Here is a 23,782-nt window from a genome sequence, read left to right as displayed (position 1 = left end):
ACAATAATCTGAACTGTAAATTCAGACTGCTGGTACAAAAAAATGCTTTCAACTACCTTTTCATCCAGCCAATGCAGATTCAACTGTACACTCTATCACTTAAAACCCATCTTTGCTTTCAAAGCTGGACTAGAGAATATGTGGACTAGTTCCATTTGTCCAATAGCAGGATAATGCAGAAAGCATTGTGGAAAAGGAACAGAGATGATTTGGCTACTTAATCAAGGAAATAGTTAAGTTAAATGGAAGCTTTATGTAGCTAATCTTGACCAAGTGACATCAGGACTGCAACAATGACAAGTCAAGTTTAACACAGCCTTGTACTTAATGAAGAATTACAAAGTTAGCTTGCTCTAAGAGCAGTGAAGAAGCTAAACCTACAACAGGGATTAGACGGTTAAGTCAGATAAATTATAATGCCAATTTAATGAGAAAGATTTCTAAATTAGCTATTTCTAAGACCAGTGAAACTAATACCAAAATATGCTCCTTGAATGCCAGTACATAACTTAGGTAGATAGGCCAGCATGGTGTAGTGATTAAGGTGTTGAACTAGGATCTGGGAAATCTAGGCTTGAATCCCCACTAAGCCATGGAAACTTGCTGGGTGACCTTGTGCCAATCACACACACAGCCTCAACCCTGGAAAGGGTTTGGATGGGACACCTCCAAGGATACCAGGGGCATGATGTGGAGGCAGGCAATGGTAAACAACTTCTGAACATCTCTTGCCTTGAAAACCCTACGGGATTGCTGCAAGTCAGCAGTGACTTGACAGCAAAAAACCAAACATACATGATTTTAGGAATGTAACTCAGCCTCTAAGATGTCAGAGATCATCATTTAAAATGTAACTTACTTTTTAAGTACTATCTCGGAGGCACCCTTGCTGAATATCCGGAAGCTTCCATCAGAGTTCTTCAACACAGTACTCATGGATTTTCTAACAGAGTTGAAGGTGTAGACTTTGTAAAGTGTCTCTTCTGGTATTTCATTTCTAACAGCCTGATAATCTCGTTTCAGATCTAGAAGCAGCCCCAGCAAGGCACATTCAGTTTTGTTACCAACATGGCGGGGTAGACCACCTTCTTTTTCAGGAGGCTGCAACCCAAAACAAGTCTTTTTGAGAGGAACTATACTAAACAAGATACAGTTAAAATGAAGAAGTGGCAATTACAATTGCCTATTAGAATTCAGAATTTACAAAACCAAAACACCTGGATTTCTAGGCAATGACTGTATTATACTATATTTCCATTTGTAAACATATAGATCTGAATAAATACCAAATGCTCGTTTGCAGTTGTGCAGGTCTTCCAGTGGCTCAGTGCTTTTGCTTCCTGCCAGGGACTGCAACTGGCAGGCTACAGTGAATTTCTAATGTCTGACTTGGTCAGTCACACCCTAAGCAGGTCTTTTCTGCTATAGTCAGACTGAAAGGTTTCTTGATATTTTGAATAGTATTTGAAATGCTGTAGCCCTTGGAAAGAGTCAGATCTCTCTTTTGGGAGATGCAAATTCATCAGTTTGAATTTCTATTTCTTTCACATTCAAGAAAAATATTTGGTTCCATAGAACCACACTACTAATGCAACATTGTATGGCACCCTAAGATCTTTAAATGATCTCTGAAAAGCAAGTATGGCGTTAGCAGTTTTACTTTTTAAAAGCTTATTTTCACTCATCCAGTCAAAAAAGCTCACTGTCAAATGATGTTAGAATTAGCTTCCATTATATTCCCAATTAATAGATTTAGAAAAAACACAGTCACCAAAAAGTTTTCCATCAGCTCAGTAACATTTTAGTGATGTGTGTATTATACTTTAGTAGAATATGTCCACTGAAATGTCTACCCATTGTTCTTGCCTTCACCCTTGGGTTTTATGAGCTTGAGCCAGTCACCTCCCTCCCTCTGGCCCTTTATCCTTTGATTCTAGACACACTCAGCATTTTTCAGTATTTTCTGTCTTCATCTAGCAGGGGTTTTTTTTTGGTTAATTTATAAAGTAATTTGACTGCTTAATATGGATGAGCAGAGACTCTGGTGTACTACCATATAGTGTCGCTTCTGTCATCCAGATCAGACAGTTTACAACTAAATAGTTATGAGACTCAGATAAGTTAAGCAGAAGAGATGCAATACTACACAAGTATAATTGCACTCATGAATGGGAACATTATAACTTCCCCAGTCCTATTGCAGCCTGCCACACTCCACAGAGTCTTGCTATTTGGAAGGGGGTTAGTGGTAACAGCTGGGGAGGAACCTGAAGTGGGAGAGGGGGAACTAATGAACATCCCTATCCCTTCTTCCAAAGTAAATACCACCTTTGGCAAGCTTAACACTTTGGAACTGAGTCAGTAGACTCTGCAGCTCACAAAAAGCCACATTCACAGATACTATCAACCAGAAGAAACACATTTAATTATATCCCTGCCATGAAGCCTGCACCTTAAGATTCACAGGTGTTTAAAGGTGGCATCCGTCTGCCAATCATGGGCCCCACTGGACTAGGGCCTTGCTCATTTTTTGGAAAGATGGGAAAGGCACAACAATGGGCAACAATGCTCAGAAGAGTAACAAGTGGCATGTCAAAGAGCCACACGTGGCTCCTGTCACTGAAAATCAACACACCCTAAACTGAAAGCATCCTTCAGATTTCAACTGATGTGACATATGCACATTCTTTACTCTCTCACTGTAAACAAGTAAGGCCAAGGTGCTTAAATCTGGCTAGATATACAGTTGGTTTCAATGGGGAAAAACCCTCCTTACTTACCAGAATTTTGGTAGTATAAGCAGAGTTAACTGAGATTCCTGTTACAAGGTAAGACAAAGTTTTCTCAGGAATAACTTCTGGTTCGGGGATTTTTTTATAATGTTTTTCATTGATATAAGCCTGGACCACTGTCATTCTGTTCATTGTCAGTGTTCCCGTTTTATCTGAGCAAATGGCAGTTGCATTACCCATTGTTTCACAAGCATCCAGATGTCTGACCAAGTTATTGTCTTTCATCATTTTCTATGAAAAACAAAATCAAGTCAATCCAATCAGTCTTTTAAAACTGGTTTGTGTAATGTCCCTGCTATCTTGCTTGCTCAAGCTGAAGTTCCTCAGTAAAGTACACATTAAAAGTCTCACAGCTAAGCTGCCTAACTGGATCCTAGCCAAAGCTAAGGATCAAGCAGCAGAATATTTATATTTACACTGCAGTTACGCAGCATTGCTGACCCAAGAAGGAACAGCCTTCTGCTTGCCTACTAAATACTTTTACACACACTACTTATGAATGAACATTATCCCAGCTATACAGAACAAATGTTTACATTAACTCTTCAGATATGTAACAGAACTGTATATTCTGCTTAAGGAAAACTTCCATGGCTTATGACATGTCATGCATTAATGTGCAGACCTATTTGTTTTCAGACATACCTTTACAGAGTAAGCCAGTGAAATAGTAACTGCAAGTGGAAGACCCTCTGGAACTGCCACAACTAGGACAGTAACACCAATGATGAAGAACTTCACAAAATACTGAATATATATTGGGGTACATTCAGCAAGCCAAGGTCGTTTCTGAACCCAGAAGGTATCAATTACAAAATACAATACAAGAATGATGACTGTGACGGCGGACATCAGCAATCCTTTCATTAAAAGAAGAGAAAGAATTTATTTCTATTTCACAGAGGTATGTATTACAACATAATTTCTAGCGTAAATACAAAATCTAAGACTGATGTTGGAAATCCTGACAAGTGTTTTACCTAATTCTCAAATACTAAGAATCTGAAGGACAGAACTGCTATGAACACATCAGTGAAAAGCGCTGCAATATTTTATGACGATGACATTCTAGAAGATGAACTACAATGTTCAACTTAAAAACATGTTAAGAGTCAAATCATCATAGAAGCAAAGAAATTTGGCAGAACTGTCAGGGCGTTTCCAACTGTGTGTTTGTGCACGTGCACATATAAATATTTAAAGCAGATCTGGGGGGGAAAAGATATAGAGCAGCAGCTGGAAGGGTAGTTGAAACAGAATAAAAAATCAAGAGATAAGTCAACAATGAAATGATGCACAAGAAACCTGAAAGCAACAGAAACAAATAGAGGCCCAGAAAATCACTCCCCTAAATAGCAAAGTACTCTTGAAAACAAGACATTCCATTATTGGGATGTCCAATTTGCACCATTATATACAGAGAATTGTTGATATTTGATAATGGATTTAACAAAGCCTTGCTAGTATCTCAAAAAATCAATAAAGTATACCATGCATTTACTGTAGTTTACAATTTATTTTTTCTAGAATGACAACAGTGTCAACGGAAAAGTTTCAAAATTTAGATAACATTGTGTACCATGTAAGATTTAACTGAAAGAGTTGTACCTGCTTTGCCAATCTGAACCGCTAATTTTGTTAGTTTTCCTTGCAGGACTGATTTCTCTTTCTTGGGCATATTGTTTCTTTTTTTCTCATCACTATCACCACCGTCTTCACTCTTCAAAGGTTGCATTTCCATGGCTGCACCATCCTGAGCTTTTGCTGAAATAGGCAGAAGTAAATATATAAACAATCCCGCAAAATTCTAGCATAAGCCTTGACGCTAGACATAATACATTAAGATTTAATCTACAAAATTAAAGCTACACTCTGTTCCACATAAAAATAATATTAGATTGCATATTCCTCCGCCACAGAACAAAGCATGCCAGACTTCCTTTGTTGCGGAATGCTCCACCTGAGTCCTAGTGCCTACCAAGTCCTGCTTCCCCCATTCATTTGAAAGTAAAAATACATTTTGGCATAAATGCTCTTGTATCAAAATACCATGTTCATTAATGCACAAAATAATGCTTTTTTCAAAGGTGGTGTGCAAAATTGAACGATATTTCTCATATTCGTTTGGGGCTATGTTCTAATGCAGAGGCATACAACTTTTTCAACTGCTGCACATCAACTGATCTACCTAACATCTTTGTGTGAAACAGAGTATACGTCAGTACTCAGTCTGAGAAACTAAACTTCCTATTCTTGATACTCAAATCAAATTAAAATTAACTGGACCTATTGCCACAAGCTAAACAGCATATCTCATGTCAACTAAACAACAGTTTGGGTAACTAATGAATAAACCAACAAAATGTGTTGATTAATGACAACAGTCATTAATTGCAATCCCTCTCTTAATTTTTTTTAAAAACTTGCCAAAAAGTAATCACATGTTTATTCAGGTATAATACTTCTATCACGATGAGCATGGGAAAACTGCCCATGATCTGAAGACAACATGCATTCTGTTATGTTAAGATATTACACAGGTGGAGGAGAGCCAGCGTGGTGTAGTGGTTGAGAGCAGGTAGATTCTAATCTGGAGAACCGGGTTTGATTCTCCACTCCTCCACCTGAGTGGTGGAGGCTTATCTGATGAACCAGATGGGTTCCACACTCCTACATTCCTGCTGGGTGACCTTGGGCTAGTCACAGTTCTTCGGAACACTCTCAGCCCCACCTACCTCACAAGGTGTCTGTTGTGGGGAGAGGAAGGGAAAGGAGCTTGTAAGCCACCTTGAGTCTCCTTACAGGAGAGAAACGTGGGACCTAAATCCATTATTATTCTTCTGCATTTTATTATAACTTTACCTTTATAATATATTGGAATAGTCTGAGCTACTGCAAAACATTCTAAGCAACAGTTAAGAAATTAGGAGGACAATGAGGGTCACATGTTCCTTTTTCCCAGTTTGGAATCTTGTGGAAAAAATTCTTAACTGGAAGATGTCTGTGTGTATTTTGAGGATGAAAGCAGAATTTGCTCTCAGAAGGAGAGGAGATGCAGTTGGGAGAAAAAGAAACAGAATATTGGATCTTGTTATTCTCTAGGACAGCTTATTCAGACTATGAAGCAGCTGTTGGTCAAAAGTCTGTTCATAATATAATTCAACGTTTATGAACCAGGGGAGGACACTACCGTATAAACTCGTGTATGAGTCAAGTTTTTCAGCACCTTTTTAATGCTGAAAAAGCTCCCCTCGACTTATACTCAGGTCATACTCTGAGAAATACAGTAACTGTATAGAGCGAAGGGCCCATTAGGGAGAGCTAAAGAGCTCAGATTTTCCAAATAAGGAAAGGCTCCATTTCCTCAGAATGGTTGAGGCCTGTATTTCTGGTATGTGAATGTTTGTATTAATTGTTGAGAAGGGGATATTGTGTTTATATTGATTGACTATTAGTTTGTATTTTGGTTTTCTTTGTTATGGTCTCTTCCCCCCTCTACCAAAATACAAACTAATAGTTTGGTTTCTTCACAGAGTTCAGTTAAGAGTTTTGGAGGCTGTATACAGTTAGAGAGAACTGAAGGACTGAGACCCTGCTAGTCTGTCTTGCATAGCAGGCCAGAACTATTATATGTTGATTATTGTTTCTGTATTGGTCTGCCATATTTCATTGTTATACTGCACACTATTGTTTATGAAACAGAAAACAGATTTAAAGTTTCTTTTGTTGTAAGACTGGTGAATGGTGGGAATGGTGAGAGGTCACAAGGTAGGATCACACTGTCAAAGACTTAAACTCCTTTTCCATTTCTGATAATATCCCTCTTAAAATCTAAGTTGGGTTACATTTGGACATACAGATGATGAGGATGAATCCAGTTTTGAAGGATTTTAACTCTGGTGTTTTAGTTTGGTTGCTGATTGAGCTGAGGTTTTTGCACTTTTAAAGTTACTGTTGATATTGTTAAAGTTATTGGTTGCTGATTGAGCTAATGTCTTGCACTTTTAAAGTTATTGTTGCACTTTTAAAGTAGTTTACTGTTTTTCTTTGAAATAAATATTCAAAAACATTTAACCTACGGATGCCCCAATTAATGTAATTTTATTGGTATCTATTTTTATTTTTGAAATTTACCAGTAGCTGCTGCATTTCCTACCCTCGACTTATACACGAGTCAATAAGTTTTCCCAGTTTTTTGTGGTAAAATTAGGTGCCTCAACTTATATGCAGGTTGACTTATACATGAGTATATACGATATATTCCAGCTGCTCTTAAATTATTTCAGGTCAAAACTTTAGCAATGACTGGACCCCCATCACCACATTTTGCCCCCTTGAAGTGGGTCTAGTCTAGATTTTGTGAGTTGACCTTCAATTACCTCGCTGAGAGCCTACTGCAAATGTGCATTTTGAGACAGGAGAAAATTTGGGATAATTTTCAATCAACATGGCTAATGGCTGTGAAAAATTATTTCGTGAATCTGGGTTTTCCCTCAAGCTGTCCTGGAGTTGGGTTTTGATCAAGCAAAACAAGTGATGAAGCAAAGCGTCCTAGATTCTAAGCAGAAGGCAGGCCTAGAGAGAAGTTCCTGGTCTTTCTGTCCTTGGAAAGTTCGAGATATGAAGTTTCCCCTGCTGCATATCTCTCTTACCTGGAGATAAATAGTCATGGGAGGGTTTTCATTCTTGCTCAGTGCCAAACTCTCTGCTCTGCAGTTTTAGAAGGACATTTCAAAAAGGTCTCCAGGGCTATATCCCTGTGACTCAAAGGAGGCTGAAATGCTGGAACTCATTCTAATATGTTGTTCCTTCTATCAGGAAGTCCATATTAAGTTCATCACTCCTCTGTCTAATAGGTTTCCTGGCCAACCTAACTCGGTGCAGGTTAAAACGTTATTGACAGGTGAATACCAACACATATGGCCAAATTCTGGGTGGCAGCATACAAAACTCGGCAGTCCTTTGTTAGTCATGCTTTATATGTAAACACTGTAAACTGTTAGAGGGTTTTATACTGTTTTATGTTATCTTATGAAATTCTGTAATTCTTTTCAATCATTTAATTTAAAGTTTTTTTTAATGTTGTAAAGTTATATTCTGGTCTACTGTATTAATAAAAATAAAGTGAAAGGTCCTGTTTTCTATTCATGTCCAATCTCATAGCCATGGTCAGAAATATGCCTAAACTGGCTCTATACATTGACATCAGCAATGCTGGAATCCAGTAGTAGTATCCTGGCATAAAGCTGGCTTAAATCTCATCTTTTAAAATGAGACTGGGTTAAAATTATACAAAAAAAGTGCTTTGAATCTGAAACTATACATTTTCCTGTATGTTTTGGTAAGTTTTGTATTTAAATAAGATTAACATTACCTTTGTTACGATTTTCAATAGTGCCATCTTGTTTTTTACCTGTAACACACAGACACACAAAACCCACCAGTTATTGCTTTAAGAAAGTCCTGGGTCTCTTTGACGTTCATTCGTTCATTAGCAGACTGATAACTTTTTTTAATACACCAAAGGGCATTTTTGTATGATTCATGACACACTGAGGACCAACATGACTTATGACAGTTAACTATCCTGTCCTGAAATCCAGAAAATGACCAAAGCCATTATTAATAGTAAACTTGATTACAGACATGGTATGCTTTAGAAGTTAGTTAATTTAAATACTTATTTTTCAGTCCTGGTTTACGCACAGTGGAGTCAAACTAAACCAGTGGTTCTCAACGTGTGGGTCGGGACCCCTTTGGGGGTCGAACAACCCTTTCACAGGGGTCGCCTAAGACTCTCTGCATCAGTGCTCTCCATCTGTAAAATGGATAAATGTTAGGGTTGGGGGTCAGCACAACATGAGGAACTGTATTAAAGGGTCACGGCATTAGGAAGGTGGAGAACCACTGAACTAAACTCTTTAAAGCTTTCTAAAAGTTCAAAAGCCTTGAGATGGGGGTGAAGGGGTGAGTGAGAAATTAGCACTGGAAGGCAATTAGTTTCATATTTTAGGTTACAGTGAAATGCAACAGAGCTAAATAGTCCAAACTAGTTAATTCCTAGTTTCCAAAGTGTGTGCCCAATTCACGATAAAGCTATATATTTGTAGACAATGGCTCTTGCTGCAGTAATTCTTCAAATATTTGACAATCTTTACAATGGTTTATCCAGAAGATCTAAGGGCACTTGTAAATTCATGTTCTCCTCAATCCAAACCAATATTTCAACTGGTGCTTTTACATTTTGAGTTCTTAAACACCAAGATCAGTTTAGGTAATTTTTGTTGTTGTTTTGTTTGGTATCATTAATCTAGGCAAAATATAGATGTGGCTCCTACCCCACCCTCAAAAAATCTAATTATATTTACATTTCAAGAATTTCTACTTGGCTTGCTTCATTAAATGAATGATGGTGAATCTAATTTAGAGTTCAAGTAATCAACAAAATAATATCCCAGATCGTAACAGATTATGCAACATGCAACATGGAAAATCATGTAAATGTCTTTAAAATACTCTGTTTCTCTGCAGATTATAGCTGTCCTCCCCATATGAATGGTAGGTGGAGACAGGGAAAGGCTGGTCACACTTCTGGTCACAATTCCTAAATGCAGGTATTTATTTATCATGTACCAGTCAAAGACTATAGACAATATTACTGCAGGTTCTCCCATTTTTTGAGACTGCTACTTAAGCATTAATAACGTATTCTTCCTCGCAATATCAGACCCAAGACAGAGACAAATATAAATAAATTCATATCCCACCTTTCTTACAACCATCAAAGGAAAGCAGGCTGCCAACTGGTAAATAAAATAGATGTTTACATGCTGTCTGTTTCTACAAGGGATTTGTGGACATATCAATGATAATGTTATCGGTGGGTGGCAGAGCCATCAAGAACACGGCCAAATGTCAGTGTTTCATGGGTGTTTGTGCTTCAGACTTTGCTTCTGGTTGAGTATAGAATATTGACTACATTATCTCATTGCCTCTGGAATAGCTGCCCTGACCACTGAAGAGGCAGAAGATTGACCTGTAAATTCTCAATCAGCTGAACAGATCACATGTGTGGCTTTTCAAAATGCTGTACAAAAATAAATGTTTGTTTCCTCAATAGAAATGTGTTTTCTCTAATCCTACAGCTATGGATTCTCCGTTTTAAGGTTATAATGTAACCGTCTCTCTTTGTTCATTGTAGTAGTGGCTACCTTTCAGTTAAAGAAGCATCCACTAAAAAGGATGACTTTTCATTCTTCTTCTAGCTATAACTTAGAAACCATTTCAGTTCTGAATACAGGAACACGATACAAAACAGATGACTAGGAGGGGATAGCTTGTCCACCCAGGTTCAAATCCTTACTCTGCCAAAGGAATTTGGTCCCATTCCATTCTTTCAACCTTGACACTGACAAATATTTGGATGGCAGACCTCCAAGGAATATCAGGGGAGTGACATGGAAGCAGGCAATGACAAACCACCTCTTAACATCTCTTGCCTTGAAAACGAATTAAATAAGCACTGCCTCCAGTGGGACTTAGCCTTGCGGGATTCTGATGCTCGCTACATTTCACTGTGAGAACTGTCTATTTATTTCTACCCTGCTTCCTGTTGTCTAACCAATTTTTAACCCAAAACAGAACCTGTTCCTAATTCATGACTGCTAAAATTCACTCAGAGGTTTGGGTGAGGCACCTTGGCAAAAAATGGAATCTCAGAAACTTACTGTGAAGGTTCCTTCTGCTCTGAGGTAAGGAGGGCATCTTGAAGCTTGGGTGCTTCCCACTGGCTGTTCAGGGAGACAGGACTGAAAGCTTTCTTCTTCCTGTCTCCCAGGAGAGAAATTCCTGGCTCAGTTTAAAGACTTTCTGAGCTAACAAGCAGTACAAGAAGAAAAAGCAGTGAACGTAGGATAGTAACAAAAACATAATGAAAAAAGTGGTAGAACAAAAGTAACCAAATGAACTGGTGCTGAGGAAGGAGATGAACCAAGTTGTCTTCCCTTTCATAGCTTTTAATAATGTAATCATTGCTGTTTAGCCTCATTTCTGTCATTCTCATTTTGGCAGCATGATAAAATCTTATTTGATCCACCTCTTCTTCACTCTTTGGGTGGGCAAGATGCCCTACTAACCTCAGAGCAGAAAGAAACCTCATGGTAAGTTTCCAAGATTCCATTCTCACTCTGCGGAGGAAGGCATCTTGAAGCTTGAAACTTTGAAAAGCAGCACCCCTCTGTCTTCGTGTGGGAATTACATGTCCCCCACCACATGCTGCAGAACTCTGTGCCTGATGACAGTGTCAGTCAAAGAAAATTAAAACTTTGTAGTGTCCAATGAAGGTTGATAAAGAGGACCACGTAGCTGCCTTACATATCTCCTCAACTGAGGCTTGATGGTCACAGGCATTGTTGGTGGTTGTAGTTCTTACTGAATGAACTGTGATGCCTGTGGGGATAGGGATGTTACTGGCTTTATATGCCTGAAAAATACACTGCTTTAGGGTGTAATATATATCTGACCTAGACAACTTCTTTTCCTTGTTGGGGCTGTCAAGGAAATGAATAAAAAGTCCATTTTCCTGAAGTTCTGTACACTGGCTGTAAATCCTGAAAGCCTTTCTCAGATCTAGAATGTGCCATGCTTTTTCTTTCACATGCTTTGACTGTGAACAGAAGGACAGTAGGTGAATCTCTTGCTTTCGAGAGTTAACTTTGGGCACGAGGTTAGGGTCTGGCCAAAGTAACACCTTGTCCTTATGGAAAACGTAGAGACTTCTCTGGGCTGAAAGAGCTCTCAGCTCTGAGACCCTTCGGGCTAAAATAACTGCTGTCAAGAATAAGGCCTTCACACAGAACCACTTAATCGGAATCACTCTTAGTTTTTCGTAGGGAGCCTAGCGAGTCTCCGAGGAAAATGATGGATGACTGGGGGGACGGGCTGGTCTGTGCCACTCCTTTGAAGTCAAGACATTTAGTCAAAGGAATTCCTGGTACTGGTGGAATGATAGCTGTAACTTACACCTGACAACTTCCTAGAGGTCTGGATCATACATAACCTAGTTCCAACTGATTCCTTTAAAAAACCATGGGGTCACTTGGAGCCACTCTGAGTCTGTGCCAGACCAGACCTTGTTGTAGTATGTCCCGGCTCACAGGAGCACACCAAGGCTCTTGCACTGGTATCTGGAAAAGAATCATGGTATGAGATGAATGGAGTCCAAGGTGAATAGATCTACCCTCAAAGCACCAAATCTGTCTATGATCAACTGGAAAGCCTCCCTTTGGAGAGACCACTTGCTCATGTCCATGGTTTGATGGCTCAGTCAGTCTGCTTTTATAATGAGTGATCCCTGAATGTGTTCTGCCAAAATCAACTGTACATGCATTTCTGCCCTCAATATAATGCTCTTTGCTTCCCAATGTAGGGTGGATGACTTGGATCCCCCTTGTTTGTCGCTGTGGACTTTGGTTGACATATTGTCAGACATGATGAGACTGTTTGTTCTAGATTGTTGAGTGGAAGTGTAGAAGCACCATCTTGATGGTCCTAAGTTCTTGAATATTTATGCTCAGTTGCTTCTCTTTTCTTTGTCCAGAAACCCTGTGCTAGCTGTTTTTGTAGGAAAGCTCCCCAACTGATCTGTATTGTATTCTTCTGAATACAGGCTTGTCCCCTAGTTAAGTGGCTGCCACCAGAATATGCTCTGCCTGACAGAAGTTAAGGACATCTTGTCCCCTCCCACTTTTGTTTTTGTATGATCACTGAGTGGTGGGAATGGAGGAACCACTGGAGAGGTCTGGAGTGCAGGTGAGACCATTGGACCGATCCTTTGCATAATATCATAAGGCTCTTCAATTGCGTCAGGAACATTAACTTCTCTGACTTTTCTCTGGAGACATTCTTGGCCAGTCCCAAAACTGTGTTGACTTTTTCCTCTGGAAGAAAAACCATGTTTGTTTAGGTTTCGATGATGAATCCTAGATGCTGTAGCCTCTGTTCAAAAGGTAACCACGGTTTTCCAAAATCTGTATGATCTGACTTATATCCTTGGAGGGTTTTTCCTTCGTTGATGAACAAATCAGAATATTGTACAGAAATGGATAAATCTGGATTCTCTGCTACTAGGCGAGAGTCATTATTGTCACCAGTATGTTCCAGACCACTTGAGGAGCTGAAGATTAGTCTCTGAATGGGAAATGTTATTTTGATAGGAAAATCTGAGGTGACTTGCATAAATGAGGATGTGTAAGTTTTTCTTGGGTACAGTTTTTCTTGGGTACAGTGAAGAAAATGGAATTCCTCCTGTTTGGCACTCTCCAAATACTGATTCCATTGTTCTTATTGTCAAAAGGTGCTCTATGGCAGTTAAGGTCCTTATTTCTTTTTCCTTTCTGAGGGATCTAGGAAAAATAAGGAATCAATCTGGGGGTGGGGGGAAAGTGGCAAACTTTACAGCATGACTAAATGGAATTATTTGTTTCACTCAATGGTTGGATTGCGACTATAGCCATTGAATTTGATATTGTTATAGTTTTCCTTGACAGGCACTGTCCTGGTGTCACTGTTTTCCTTGCTTGTCCTTGTTATGTCAGTAAAATTGAAACTGGGAGGCCTTGCTGAAGCATGAGCCTCTGCAAAAGGAGCCTCTGATATTTTGTCATCGGGTCCTCCAATAGTCAGGACTGAATCATGGCAGAGTGAGGTAGAAATAATAGGATGTTGGCAGGAAAGGTCTCCTGTCATCTTTCCGCAGACTTTTTGGCATACTCTTGTCTCTGGTCTCCACCAGTATTTTGTCCATTGTATTTCCAACTTTGAAAGGGTAGGCTATCACTACTGATTTAGAGTGAAGATTGCATTTCTTTAGCCATAGGGCGGGCCACATGGTAGCTGAGACAGGTTGCAAAGGTCATGGCATCTACTGATGTGTCTGCTAAGAAGAAAATGGCCTTAAGGATGTGATATGACCCTTCTATAACTCTTCGATTATTTCTAGATATGAGCTTTTAGGCCCAGAAAATTGAAGCCCTTGAAATAAGGGTAACAGTGTCTGCTAAGGCTGACCCTTCATTGGATTTATAGGAGGCACAATGAGCTTTTCTGTCTAATGCGCACTTCATGGAGCCCATATCTTCCAAAAGAAGATCTATGGATTTCAAGGCTGCAGTGGGGGCATCCGTCAGTGGTACCTGCAACATTTTCACAGTATACAGTGCTAGAGAATAAAGTTTTTTACTAGCACTGGAAAACTGTCTGTTTGCTAGGGGTATTCCCCATTCTGCCTTCAAAAGTCTTTTAAAGTACTTGGGGAAGGGAACTGATTCACTTGAGAATGGTAACCTTGGAAAGAACTCTTTAGCCCCTTTTGGCCTGGATCTGCCCCATTTGCATTCCTCACTGTGTCAGTGACTCAGACAGGTCCAATACAATGATGGCCTTGGACAGGAGAAATTGATAATCTTTCCCATTAAATAATCTAGAGGGCTGCTTCTGAGGCTGTTCACTCTCTGGGGAGAATTTGCCTTCCTCCCTTTCACTATTTGATAGGACAGAAGGAGTACTGTTTCCTGGAAAATGGTCCAGTTAGGCACCTCATGAGGACCCTTTCTGGCTGCCTTGGTGGGTCACTGTCTGCAGTTCTCCCAACAGTGGCCAGCCTGTTCCACCTCAAACCTAGTTAGGTCAATAGGAATGTGTGTGTGTGTGTGTGTGGGGGGGGGGGGGATGCTAGAGTCCCTTGAATGAAATTGGGGGACAAGGAATCTGGATGTGCTGTAACTGTTCTCTGAGGGCCCACTGGATTATTTCCACAATTTCCCTGGAGCAGAATGGCTGGCCTCCCACAATTGTGGATGGATGTTTGTGTTACTACATTACCCATTGCACTTTTCATCTCTTCCTACTAACTGAATAATGCACTCTCGGGAGGGAGGAGGAGGGGGATCTGCCTGTTACTGTTGTTGTTCTGGGCCAAACTGGCAGCCATTAGGGAAAGTTCCTCCTGTGATACCTTTTTCGTGTCTTTTTTCTGTGGTTTATTAAGCCATTTTTGTTTTAGAACGTGAGGCTCTTTAGCCCTTGTTCTCTCCCTATGCATGTGAGGTTCCTCTCATCATCTTATGACAGTCCTGGCCCTGAATTCATCCCTTCCGGCCTCTCTCCGAACCTCAGTGCGCTCCATAAATGGGGGAGGGGCGGAATGCACAGAAGAAAGTATGAGAATAAAGGATTAGGTCTGAGGATGAGATCTCTCTTGCTATTCACACCACAGACTGAACAAGTTAGAGGGTAGCAACAAATGTAGGAAACAAGGATAGGTGCTGCAGAGAACAAATCATGGCTGCTCACTATGTGTGAGGCAAGAATAAAACTGGGCCAGAAGTTTCCATCCTGGGTGACAAGAAATTTAGTCCTGCCTCCCTGAACAGCCAGTGGGAAACATCCAAGCTTCAAGTTGCCCTCCTCCTTTTGGAACCCCAAGTATTTACTTTTCAAAAACTCCCAAAGGTTGGTTAGACTAAACATCCTATTGTAAAAGTTGTGCTGATTCTCTTCTGGCAACGCTTAATAATGTTACCTTTAATAACAATTTCTATTAATTTACCCTGAACACACATTGTCCTATTCCAGTGATGGCGAACCTTTTCAAGACCGAGTGCCCAAACTGCGACCAAAAACTCACTTATTTATCGCAAGGTGCCAACACGGCAATTTAACCTGAATACTGAGGTTTTAGTTTAGAAAAACAGTTGGCTCCAAGGTGCGCTTTACTCGGGAGTAAGCTTGGTGGAAGTTGGTGGCTTAGCTTTGAAGCAACTGTGCAACGCTTCGACTGGGTGAAGCACGACCCTAGGAAGGTTTACCCAGAAGCAAGCCCCATTGCCAGCAACTGCGCTTACTCCCAGGTAAAGGATCGTGCTTTAGTTCTTCCCATGAAAATCAGTGGGATTTAACAGCGCTTAACACCGTTACCTACACTGCTTCCCCAAAACTAGGTCTGAAGTTTAATGCTAATAATCTCCCTGAAATAATCACACTATTGCAGGGGTAGGGAACCTGCGGCTCTCCAGATGTTCAGGAACTACAATTCCCATCAGCCCCTGGCATGGCCGTACTGGTCGGGATCACTGGGCACCTGGCGGGGGAAGGGGTGCAGGGGGAGAGGGAAGTAAAACTTTCACTTTCTGAAACCCAATAACCCCACCACCACAAAACAGAAGTAAAAAGGCAGAAGGAAGCCAATCCTAATCAAGAATGCTGTGCGAGGGATGGGATAACTTCAGGAAAGCTAAATGTATGGAGCAGCCATCTGATCTGCGGTTTATCCTTCACATGTAATGGGCACTAGACTTCCCACAAAAACGCAACAGGAACAGAAAAAATAAAAAACATGGAGGCATATTTTTAAATGGATTTCTCTGATACATATTTGCCTCCGTGGTGACTGGCCTGATACTGAGGGGGGAGGGGAAAAAGGAATGCTCCTATCCCTCTCCTGCCAGTTGGTCGGGGTCTGGTTTAGCTCAATTCTTTATTGGTGTGAAATGCCTTTCGTCTTTTGTACTTTTGCTTTGATCCTGTGGGAACAGGATTGGCATCGCGAGCCTAGGGACTTTGCAAGATCTCTCCTCCCTGCCCTGGGCTCCCAGGCACTAAAAGTCCCATCTCTCCCAGGGGAGGGGGGCCTTTAACAAACCATTCACTCCCGTAAGGCCGAGTTCCACGAATCCCACCACTAGCCTGTCCCTGCTCTTGGCAGATGCACTTTCTCAATGGAAGCCCCTCACCCTGACTGCTGCCTTGCTTTTAATGTCAAAGTTTTAGTTTGGTCCCCAAAAGTTACACGTCAAGAAAAGCGTGCCAGCCTCCAGTCTCTCAAGTTTTGTGGGGGAGGGGGTACTACAGCTGGGGCAGTAGATGGTACTTACAGCAAACCAGGTCGATTCAAGAGGACCTCCCTGAAGCTCAGCCCCAGCTGTGCAGCATGACTCCCAACGCATTTGCTGGCAGCCGCCTCTGGTTGGGCGAGGGGGGAAGGGGGAGATGACTGCATGTGTGCCCACAGAGACAGCTCTGAGTGCCGCCTTGGGCACCCGTGCCATAGGTTCACCATCACGGTCCTATACAGTAGTCTCCATGACATGTCAATCCTCATGTAATGGCATAAGAACTGAATTTATTAAGAGTTCTTGATTGAAAACTGATTCTATCAAAAGTGGATAGAAAACTGCCAGTTACATCAGTCCAGAGCATTTAGAGAAACAGATTTACTTTTTAATCTCATCCTGTGCTAAAAAAATTGCACAAATTTTTTATCTACCTAAGAAAGCTACCTAGGCTGTGGGATCTTAAACAGTTCCGCAAGGCCTGTAAGATGGAGATATATCATCAGCTGACCTCCTATAACAATCAACACATGGTTACTTAGTGTTACTCCCTCTTGACTCAGCCCATGCTCAGGTAGTTTTAAGGAGAGTTTACACCTGAGCTGGGTCAGATGGTTTTCAAATTTGTTTGTTTGTCATCTTGTGTTTTAGTGAGTTCTGATGTTAGGTACAGTGAATTTTATGTATTTTTACAATTATTTTAAAACTAGCACTACAGACCTTGTCCCCTCCAGGACAGCAGTCCATATTTGGGGGGCGGGGGAAGCTCCTAGGTTAGGGGAAGGTGGGTGTTGTGGAATGTTGTGAGTCCTGCACACCCACTGGCTAGGGGTTCGTGGTCAGACATTCTATCCCTTAGGCAATTATATATTTGGAACAATACTGCATGCTTGCCCTAATTAGCTCCGAATTGGAAAGTAAAGATATATAAATTTAATAAAATAAATTAATAAATAAAAATGAATTATGACATAAGGACAATTTGTGTTTTCAGAGGGTTAAACTTACACTTACTTTTCTTTTCCTTTTTTTCTTTTTCTTTCTTTTCTTCCTCATCATCACCTCCAACATAAACAATTGTTGAGATAATTCCGGTTGTGTGAGGTTTATACCACCGGCAGTAACTACCATTCTTTAAGGCCTTTATTGCGGAGGTACCTGAAAGATAAATGTATTTTTGTGAACTGTAGTTCTAAGCAAGTTTAAATTGAGCTCACAACACAAGGAAGTTGTGATTAAAGGAGATAATTTTTATACAACATATAATGGCATTATCAGTAAGTCAGTGAACAGAAAAGGTTTTTTGAATATCCAATTCAATATGATAAAGCTTAGTTTGTGGCCAAAGGCCATTACAATCTGTCATTTAAAACCAATAATAATGATAACATTAAAACACTCTAACCTAAAAATGCTAATCACTAAATACATTAAACACCCTCTTTACATTTAGCTTTAGTCCGAATTTTCTTGGATGCTAAGGCAAAGAGTAACACTCTATAGCAGGGGTCTACAAACTATGGCTTGCCAGATGTTCATGGACTACAATTCCCATCAGCCCCTACCAGCATGTCCAAGTGGCAGGGCTGATGGGAATTGCAGTCCATGAACATCTGGAGAGCCATAGTTTGCAGACCCCTGCTCTTTAGGAAACAAACGGATTGACATCTGCGAAGAGAATGAGCAGCATCTCAGAAGCTGAAAAAGGATTTAAGTTATTTTAAAGCACAGTAAGAAATTTAGTTCTCGGCTCTGTAAAAAGACAACAGAATAAAATATAGTGGAATAGGTCCTCTGGAACTGTCAGAGAATCACATTCCTTCTTCCCATGCAACTTCTAGGTGGGATCCAAGTCAAGGTTCTGTTATGCCTCTGTCCTATGACTGGAATAGAATATTTGAAAAAAACACTTTAAGTTTTGTACATTAGGATTCTTGATTTTGTATCTACTAGAAATATTCTGGTTAGCAGGTCAACATTCCACTTTGCCATGAAACTGTCATAGATGGTCAGGCATTTATCTCTAGGGTCTCTGCAGCACTTACATACAAATAAGTAGGAGAGCAGAAGCCTGAGCTGGAGGAAACTGGGCGTGCTGATGACTGCAGAACTCCGCCCCACCCCCAACACATGCTACGTTCCCTCTATTAGGAAACTTCTGCCAGGTTATGGTTTTATTTAGAACACTGTCAAGTTGAAAACTGTATCTTGTATGCTGCCCTGAAAACATGAAGGAGGGTTAAGATACAAAAAACACTGCTTGGACATTTGTTAATGCATTCTGGAAGCACATACTGTACATCATCCAAATAATTAATGGTTAGGAATTGGAAGTTGGAAAATGCAGGATTTTTAAGTATCTACCATTCCTTTAATGTTGAGTGAAGCAGATGTCCAAAAATCCTCTTGTATTTTCACCAAACTTCCCTCCAAACTATTTGTGGGGGTCCCTTGTCTTTTTTTTTAATCTTACCTTTTTATTAGGCATAGATAAAACAACAAAGAAGCAAACAAAATAAAAAAGGTTAATGGGTAATTGTCAGGAGGGAGAGGCTGTTGATAAAACTGTTGCCAAAAACATTGCCAACATCCACAGTTCTTTTAGTACAGCGATCATTCAGAAGCAGGTTATCTTGTCTTGATCAGAAGTGGCAAGATTTAAATTAATATGGGGTTCAATGTAAAGACTCCTAAATTCTGTATAGCGAGTACAGTACAAGAGTATATGAACAGTTGTTTCCACTTGGGTGGATTCTGCACAGGCTGCATACAGCAGTTTGTGGCTTCTAAGTAAAGCTACCGTTGATGGGGGAGGGACTTTACGCAACTGGCTACTGCTGCTTGGAACAAAGCCATGACCTATTTAAGCCCTAGCGATTGTTTTTTGGTGACTTACATGAGCGAGTCTTTTTTCAAAAAAAAACACCAGTGTGCAGCAGGTGCCGCACGAATGGCTGGGAAGGAGTCGCTCCTGCTCTGGCCACGTTTGCATACCTTTTCTTGCCGCTTCCCATCTGTATATCCACGCAGGTACAGGGGGGGTTGGTATCTGGATCCCGCAAGATGTCAGTGTGACCGTGTGGGTTCATGGGTCCATTCCTGCGTGGCTATGCAGATGGCCCGGTCAGTTTGCATGCTGTCCACGGGGCGCCTGGCCATGCGATCGCCCTGGGGCAGCTGCGTTACCGTGTACACCAGTCGGACACAGCTAAGTTGGGCAAACATTGACAAGTTCTTGCCTGTAACAGGACCTGAAGAAATATGCCAGGGAGAACTGCAAAGGGGAGTACATTTAGACGGGCTTGTATAAAAAAGTCTAAGTAGTGGGGGTGAAAGATTTTTAAAGTAGGCTGGAAGAGATCCATTAGATTGAGGAAGCCCATAGTTCAAAGGCCTGTTAGTTTCCAATAGCAATTTTTGCTTTTCCAAATCAAGTACTCTTTGATCTCATCTGAGTTGGAAAAAAATTCCACAGACAAACCTAAGGTCGTAATGTAATTTATGATTAGATGGCTCCATTTGGAGCAGTAGGACTCAGCTCACATGTGCCATGTTAAACTACCTGGCTTTGCTCTAGGATGGTAAACCCAGAATTTCAGAATTCAAACTCTCAAACTCTCGAAGTCATTAGTCCAATTTCTAAATCATAGGCTGTCATATGCAACATTGCTGGGTAATCCAAGAAGGTTGCAGAAAAACATGGACTGAATTCCTTCTAGATCTTTGATTGGGTCCCTTGTCCTGCATTTCAGTAGAAGTGTTGAAATAGAAAAGTTCCATGGAAGTTTGTATCCAAAACCCTTATCAGAACAAGAGTTTGAGTTGTGGACACATGAGCGAGCTAAGCTATTGTGATGATAATTAGATATGCAGAGCAGCCTGATAGTACGTATGAACAGAACTACAGAATAGTCAGTTGGTTTTGGTTTTAATGTGAAGAAATCAATATGATATGATATTTTTCATAGCTGTGGCAGGCCAGGTTTGTCTATTATATAGGCAGCCAATAAAAGTAGATGAACCACCAGTGCTAACTTACAGCTTACATTCACTGAAGAGATTGTATTTAATACTCCTGGGAAGGGTTCTTGCTTTAATTCAACAGAGTAGACTATTTTGGGGCATAATGTGAAACCCACAGCCTCCAACTTTCCAATTTCCACCACAAGAAAAGGCTGTGGAACTGGTAATAGCCAAGCACTGTAAACTAGATTCAGGACTTGTTGGTATACTGTCTAATTTGGATACTGCAATGAACACCCTCAGATACTGTTCAGTGATTTATGTACTGACATGATCAATATGCTAGGCCTGAAAATCTTTCAGAAATTTTGATAACAAAGGACTGATAATAGTTAGAAGATCTGACAGGCACTTAGGATTTTAAAAATGTTTTTAACTTTCATACATTTCTGATTGAACAATCTCAGAGCTGGTGGTTAATCTGAGGGCCTTTTTTTGTAATCTGCCAATTTAGTTAGTAGCAAGTTCTGTTCAATGTATTTGGGGTGATATACTGCACAGAAGGGGCCACCAGAGAACAGCTTCTAACCTCTCTGCTTAAGTACTTGATAAGTTTTGAAAGTTATACCATGTTCAGTTATAGTTCGTCTGCACACTGGACACAATTGGAAGCCTAATGAGAATACAGTTTTGAAGCTGTCTACCATTAATAAAGTTTAGAGTACTGGGGTCAATCAAGTTCTCAGTAATGAGGCATTGCAGAAATCGCAGTTATGCCTAGATTGAGGTTTTAGAAGTTGTCAGCTGGGTTTGACTATTATGAATATATCTTGTACTTTTACCACTTAATAGTGCTTCCCAAAAAGAAGTATAAATTCTTTAAACTCACAGTGTAAAAAGCATTTTAAGAGTTACATGTGGAAAACAGATTACCAAAACTACTGTTGTTGCACTTATGGACTTTCATTTCTCCTTAATTACCCTTTTTTCTAAGGGTTTTTTTTTGGTGAAGGAGATAAGGTTTGAAGAGGTATTAGAGGTTCTAGTGAAGTATTGTCCAAAGGGAACCTCTGGAAAAGATATCAGTTTTTACATACCAGCTATTAGATGATGCAGTTGTCATGGTTAATATGGTATTACATGATCTACAATAGTTTCTTGCAGCTTTATAGGCAAATTCAAGGTACTAGTTTTACCTCACATTCTCAAATTAAGTGACTAATTACACTCCACCTTTCCAGACTTAGGATGCAAAGAGTTGCAAGAATACAAAAGTGGCAGAGATACATGGAGTCAGGGGCTTGTAGAAGTATGACCTCTTAGGTGTTAAAGGTCAGGACAGTGGATTGCAGACCATGACAGCCATGGGACAAGAAGCACAAACTGAACACCAGGCATGTCACAGAGGTGAGCAAGGCAAAAGATTCCTCCTCCCTGTTAACTGACGTCACCATCCTACTGCTGTTCTCAGAGTATGTGTGTGGGTTCAAAGTGTCAGGAAGGTGGTGACCCTGCTTCCAATTACATGCACTAGAAGCAGAAAACCCTGACTGTATAGGCAATGCAATCCACCTAAGTGCTACTGTACTAGAATAACATTTAGAACAAGTTGGAATAACAGATCCAAAAAAACTTTTGAACATACATAGCAAGCACTCAAACATTATGAAGCTTGAACATACAAGGCTGGCACAAGATTCACAGCCCAGCTGCAGCCCCTTGCAGAACTTCTAAATGATCACAGCTTATGGCCCCTTCCCACGTATTTGTAGGGACAGCTGTCCTTCCAAACCTATTAGAAGCAGGGATGCCTGCACTGCAATGTTCCTTACAATTCTAGCCAGCTCATCATGCTTCTTCATGAGCCACTCTTAACTGAGATTTCCTCAGTATGCAAGTATGCAAGAAAGAGAACATCAACTTCAACACACAGCAGAACAGACAAGAAAATGGTGGCAGTGGAACAAAAAAAGAGTGAAGGAATAGGAGCTGAAAGATGGGGTGCAGGGAAACATGGAACAGAGGAAAAAAGGAAACAAATGAGATACAGAGAACTCTAGTGGTGCAGCTAAAAACACAGGGTTGCGTGGAAAACAGATGGAATAGGCATGGAGCTCATATGCAGTACAAAGGTTTTTTAAAAGGCAGGTGCAGAGACTGTGGAAATGGCCAGGGGATGAGGCAGAATGAAAAAAGAATGTTAATAGAATGAGTGTACTACAGCTAAAATATATAACTTTTTTTGTGATTACTGTAATGCTGTGATCATGCTGAGTCATAGAGAGGGATTCACAGTGTTATTAATTTTACATAATATAGTAACAGAGTTATGAATATTTTTCAGATTGTTGCTCTTGGTTTATCTTGCTTCCTTTTATTTTGTTTTTGCTCATGTTTTACTGATGACTAATTTATATTTCTAACCACTTTAAAGGCTGGTTTGTGGAAATGTGGGATTTAAGAATACTTGAACTAAAACAGCCCAAAATATTGTACAGTGCAAAGCTAAAACCGGAAATGCCCAGGTTAAATTCAATATCTGCCATGAGATCCTCAAATGGCTTTTTGGTCCTTTGCCTCAGCTATTCATCTGGAACAAGGATAACAATAATACTGACTTATACAAGACTGTTGTAAGACATACAACACTATATGCATAAGGTGGCTTTAACACTTGAACGAAAAATCTGTACAAATACTGAGTCATGTGTTGTGTTCAACATAATTTTGCGTTCTGAAATTACAGGTCACAAGAACCTCCTACACAAACTTCATGCCATTCAAGCAAGATCCAAATTTGATTAGTAAAGTTGGTGTTCTCATACCATCCATCTACTTTCATATGGTTTGTAAGTCCCATAACACTGGGTAAGCTGCAACATATCCTCCAAGATACTACTTTCACCTTTAAAAACGGCTTCATTACTGTGCAGTTTTAACAGCAATACAGTTAAAGGACCACTGAAGCAGTATTATCAGTTCCAACTATAAAACTATTCTCATGATTAAACATGTTGACAGAAAGAAAAATTGCAACTATGTACACTTTAACTAATTACATTAAGGTTGCTTATATGTCTGAAATCCAACCTGTTGTCAATTCCCATCTTTGTGGTTCCAAGGAGGTTAAAGGCATGA

The 23,782-nt window shown here is 40.2% G+C and overlaps 2 protein-coding genes across 2 annotated transcripts in view; both read right to left on the bottom strand.

Annotated features, from left to right (window-relative positions):
• Positions 1-17,827, bottom strand: part of LOC125435710 (plasma membrane calcium-transporting ATPase 1-like) — a 31,076-nt gene extending 13,249 nt beyond the window's left edge. Inside the window, 7 exon segments of the mRNA XM_048502031.1 lie at positions 860-1,101; positions 2,781-3,023; positions 3,438-3,652; positions 4,401-4,556; positions 8,167-8,205; positions 17,696-17,783; positions 17,786-17,827. Coding sequence (XP_048357988.1) covers positions 860-1,101; positions 2,781-3,023; positions 3,438-3,652; positions 4,401-4,556; positions 8,167-8,205; positions 17,696-17,783; positions 17,786-17,812 — 1,010 coding nt within the window. The 5' untranslated portion in view covers positions 17,813-17,827.
• A 3,953-nt stretch (positions 17,828-21,780) lies between these two features.
• Positions 21,781-23,782, bottom strand: part of LOC125435363 (plasma membrane calcium-transporting ATPase 1-like) — a 78,388-nt gene continuing 76,386 nt past the window's right edge. The window contains exon 6 of the mRNA XM_048501551.1: positions 21,781-21,789. Coding sequence (XP_048357508.1) covers positions 21,781-21,789 — 9 coding nt within the window. The remainder of the gene's footprint in view (positions 21,790-23,782) is intronic.

This window comes from Sphaerodactylus townsendi, linkage group LG06 (genome assembly GCF_021028975.2).
Source record: "Sphaerodactylus townsendi isolate TG3544 linkage group LG06, MPM_Stown_v2.3, whole genome shotgun sequence".
NCBI lineage: Eukaryota > Metazoa > Chordata > Lepidosauria > Squamata > Sphaerodactylidae > Sphaerodactylus > Sphaerodactylus townsendi.
The sequence above is the reverse complement of the archived record's forward strand: the minus strand, read 5'-3'. Positions and strand labels throughout refer to the sequence as shown.